The sequence below is a fragment of the Mycteria americana genome, chromosome 1, assembly GCF_035582795.1.
Source record: "Mycteria americana isolate JAX WOST 10 ecotype Jacksonville Zoo and Gardens chromosome 1, USCA_MyAme_1.0, whole genome shotgun sequence".
Lineage (NCBI taxonomy): Eukaryota > Metazoa > Chordata > Aves > Ciconiiformes > Ciconiidae > Mycteria > Mycteria americana.
Genome location: NC_134365.1, coordinates 170,685,698 through 170,689,586, shown reverse-complemented (window position 1 = coordinate 170,689,586; position 3,889 = coordinate 170,685,698). Strand labels below are relative to the sequence as shown.

The window sequence follows — 3,889 nt, the reverse complement described above, 5'->3', positions numbered from 1 at the left end:
GGATCTTCATTACCATATTCTGGTTTTAAAAAGTGGGGACAACTGCTAAGATTGCTGGATAGGAATAGTCAAAGCATGTATAATGTGTTGGCACAATGCTGTTTAGGACTTGTGTTGTGTAGGGGCTGAAACAGAAAAATGTAACTATAGTTAAGCTAACAGTGATATGTTTTTCAGATATTCAACTATCAGCTTCTGATTGGAAGGAAATTGAGGGCATTTTCTATGCTATTTATTTCTTTCTTCCTTTTCTCAAGGATTACTTTACAAGCCCTGAAGTTGTGTGGAAAAACATGAAAATTTACATGAGAACAGGCATACCATTGAAGAATCACGTCCAAGTAAGGAAACATACATAACTTGACCTTATTTAATTATATTTGAGATATTCTACATATTCCTATCAATTGTCAAAGTAATTTATTAAAAATCATTTTTCTCCTTATATTTCATGCTCCTACTGAATTAAACTATGCTAGGTAAAAGAAATCGTTTTTCTAAAAGATTAGGTGCCAGAAAAGTGTAAAGATTTTATGTAAACCTTACTTTGACTACTTTATGAAAGAAACTTAACATCCCCTTCCCTTCAGCCGTCCCTTTCCTCCGAAATCTACAAAAAAGCTTTTTCTTTGCTAAGTGCTTCTTGAAACATCAAGTGCCATATAAAAATACCCTGAAATATATTTTGGAAACCTAAGAACTCCTTCATATTTCAGAAATTTGTCACTGGAAGATTAGTTAAAAACAATCATATCATACTTTAACCTTTGACCTTTCTTTGGCTGTGGAATGCTTTTTCTTTACAGCTTATCTACAAATGAGACTTGTACTGACCACAGTACATCATGTCTGCCTTATTACTGTGAGTTAATAGTAGCCTGAGGACTCCTTTTGTTCTCAGCTCTGCTGTTTATTCTTTTTACCCAGAGGTCAGTAGCTGCTCAAACCATCAGGAACTGTTGAAAACATGTTCACATTTTCTTTTGAACCAGCTGCTGATTCTGAGACAAGAGGCCCTATATGGAAATCCTTACCAGTGAAGAGCTGTAAAAATACAGTTTTCAAGCATATGTTAAAGGAATAAGGGAAAGTTTGAGAGAAGTATTTTGTAAGATTTACAGTAGAATTGGTCATTGTTCAAAAAACCAAAGGTATTTTATATAGAAATGGAGTAATAATACAAAGCAGGGCTGACTGATGTAGTTACAGGTACAGTGAAATCATTAAATGATTTCTCTGATTTTTCCAAAGGACTATATTCAAACTAATTTTTAATATTGCAAATGGAAAAATGAGTGAAAATATTGTTTTCTGGTATTCTGGACAAATTCTGAACTGATGAACTTGTCGTTAAAAAGTAAAAATTAGTGGAAAACCACTGAAGGGCATACTTTTCTGTTGAAGCCAAATAATTGAAAATTCTGTTTCTTCAGTTACACGTATTGGCTGATTTTAAACAGTGAGGGAAAATATCTTCGCAAGAATAAACTGCATAACAAGGTTATGTAAACCAGGTAAACCATGGTTTCTCATGTAAATCAAAGGGAAGAGATTTTAAAACTATTCCTTTGATGCAAAATTCACCTCATTATTCTGGATCACATAAGGCTCAATGTATTACTTGCAGCTCACTGAAAGGTCAGACTAAACAGCACTGGCAGAGAACTCCCCAGTCCTGAAACTATCTGGAAAGTTGCCTTATTTAGGACTGTAGCTTTCAGTTTCAAGATAAGGATAAACCTAAGAGATGGATTCAGCAAAAATTTCTATGTCTATCAAGTAGGACTCAGCTAAAAATAGGTCTAAGAGCCCACATTCTGTTGGCTCTGAAGACATGGGTGGTCTTCCCCCCCATGCATTTTTTTAAGGCCACCTCAGTAAAATTGCCTCTGCCCAAGTCAAGCATAATAATCACTAATCCTCCCCAGGCCCTAGAGGAGCTTACTTAGAATATGCTTAGCATATAGGTTCAGTCAGGGCCACTGCAGGAGGGTGCAACATCAGCAGGAGGCATTACTTTCCAGGGTTCTGCTATAGACAAATTAAGCAGCAGCATAATAGCCATTTCCTCTGAAGTCTGTTTTCTCATACAGATTGCCTGTGTATAAAAGATGGATTTATGAAATAACCAGAGCAAAGCAGTTCTTTTCCTAAAATGCATCACTGGTAGTCTGCTCTATGCCCTAAAACATGATTCTCTGTCTTTTTATAAGTTTATTTTGATTGATTTATTATATATCACTTCCACAGAATCACAGAATCACAGAATCATATAGGTTGGAAGAGACCTTTAAGATCATCGAGTCCAACCATAAACCTAACACTGCCAAAAACCACCACTACACCATGTCTCTAAGTACCTCATCCAAACGTCCTTTAAATACCTCCAGGGATGGCGACTCAACCACTTCCCTGGGCAGCCTGTTCCAATGCTTGATAACCCTCTCGGTGAAGAAAAATTTCCTAATATCCAGTCTAAACCTCCCCTGGCGCAACTTGAGGCCATTTCCTCTTGTCCTATCACTTGTTACTTGGGAGAAGAGACCGACCCCCACCTCTCTACAACCTCCTTTCAGGTAGTTGTAGAGAGCGATGAGGTCTCCCCTCAGCCTCCTTTTCTCCAGGCTAAACAGTCCCAGCTCCCTCAGCCGCTCCTCATAAGACTTCTGCTCCAGACCCTTCACCAGCTTCGTTGCCCTTCTCTGTACGCGCTCCAGTACCTCAATATCCCTCTTGTAGTGGGGGGCCCAAAACTGAACACAGTATTCGAGGTGCGGCCTCACCAGTGCCGAGTACAGGGGCACAATCACTTCCCTAGTCCTGCTGGCCACGCTATTTTTGATACAGGCCAGGATGCCATTGGCCTTCTTGGCCGCCTGGGCATCAACCAGATGCTGGAGTTCGCCTACAGGTACGTGACTACCATACTGGAAGATGCAAAAATTTACTCGAGCCACGCGAAGAAATCCAGTGTCGATGCAGATGACGTGAGGGTGAGGTTGGCGATCCAGTGCCGAACAGACCAGTCCTTCACATCTCCGCCTCCAAGAGATTTCTTGTTAGATATTGCAAGGCAGAAAAATCAGACGCCGTTGCCGTTGATAAAGCCTTATTCTGGACCCAGGCTCCCGCCTGACAGATACTGCTTGACAGCTCCCAACTACAGGCTCAAGTCCTTGCAGAAGAAGGTCTCTTCCTCAGCAGGAAGGATAACAGTCCCTCGCCTGAGCGTTGGTGCTGTGAGCAGCAGGCCCAGCACTCCTACTTTAGGTACACCTTCAGCACAAACCGTATTTGTCTCAACAAAAGTTGGCACTCCAGTGTCGCTGACGGGTCAGAGGTTCACCGTGCAGATCCCGTCCTCCCAGGCAGCAGTCAAGTCAGCCACAACAACTACTCCGACAGTTCAGAATGTTCTAATTAATCCTTCGTTAATTGGACCAAAGAACATTCTTATTACTACGAATATGGTATCATCACAGAATACATCTAACGAATCAAATCCCTTGAAAAGGAAGCATGAAGATGATGACTTTGGTGAAGAGAAAACTGAATGTAAAACATTTTGTTGTTTAGAAATGTTGGTTTACTGAAATCTAAATAGTTAGGAAAGAAGTATATTTTGGCAAGAGGGGTTTTTTTTTGTTTTTTTTTTTTTTAGAATAACACTTATTCTAATGTTAATATTTTTATAAATGTTATATATATGTTAATATATATATTATATTAACTTATAAAAATGTTAATATTTTTAATACGTTGATTTTTCATTGAAATATATTACTTTAACTTTCCATTTTAAAACATCTCCTGTTGTAGCAACCAGAAAGTTTTAACTGATCTGAAAAGCATTTTGTTCCAAATATTATTTTGAAAAGGTTTGACATTT

At 38.9% G+C, this 3,889-nt stretch overlaps 1 protein-coding gene across 1 annotated transcript; it reads left to right on the top strand.

The window, feature by feature from the left end:
- Positions 1-967: 967 nt before the first annotated feature.
- LOC142407405 (transcription initiation factor TFIID subunit 9-like) lies at positions 968-3,593 on the top strand. Its single transcript, XM_075496924.1, has 2 exons — positions 968-1,046; positions 2,848-3,593. Exons 1-2 carry the CDS (start codon positions 968-970, stop codon positions 3,591-3,593), a joined length of 825 nt encoding a protein of 274 aa, XP_075353039.1.
- Positions 3,594-3,889: the final 296 nt, after the last annotated feature.

What these genes read in the sequence shown, in the direction of transcription:
- LOC142407405 (XM_075496924.1), top strand. Translation starts at nt 968, where the DNA reads ATGTTCACATTTTCTTTTGAACCAGCTGCTGATTCTGAGACAAGAGGC. An exon ending in ATCCTTACCAGTGAAGAGCT is followed by an intron (nt 1,047 to 2,847) that starts GTAAAAATACAG and finishes TTTTTGATACAG; the next exon opens with GCCAGGATGCCATTGGCCTT.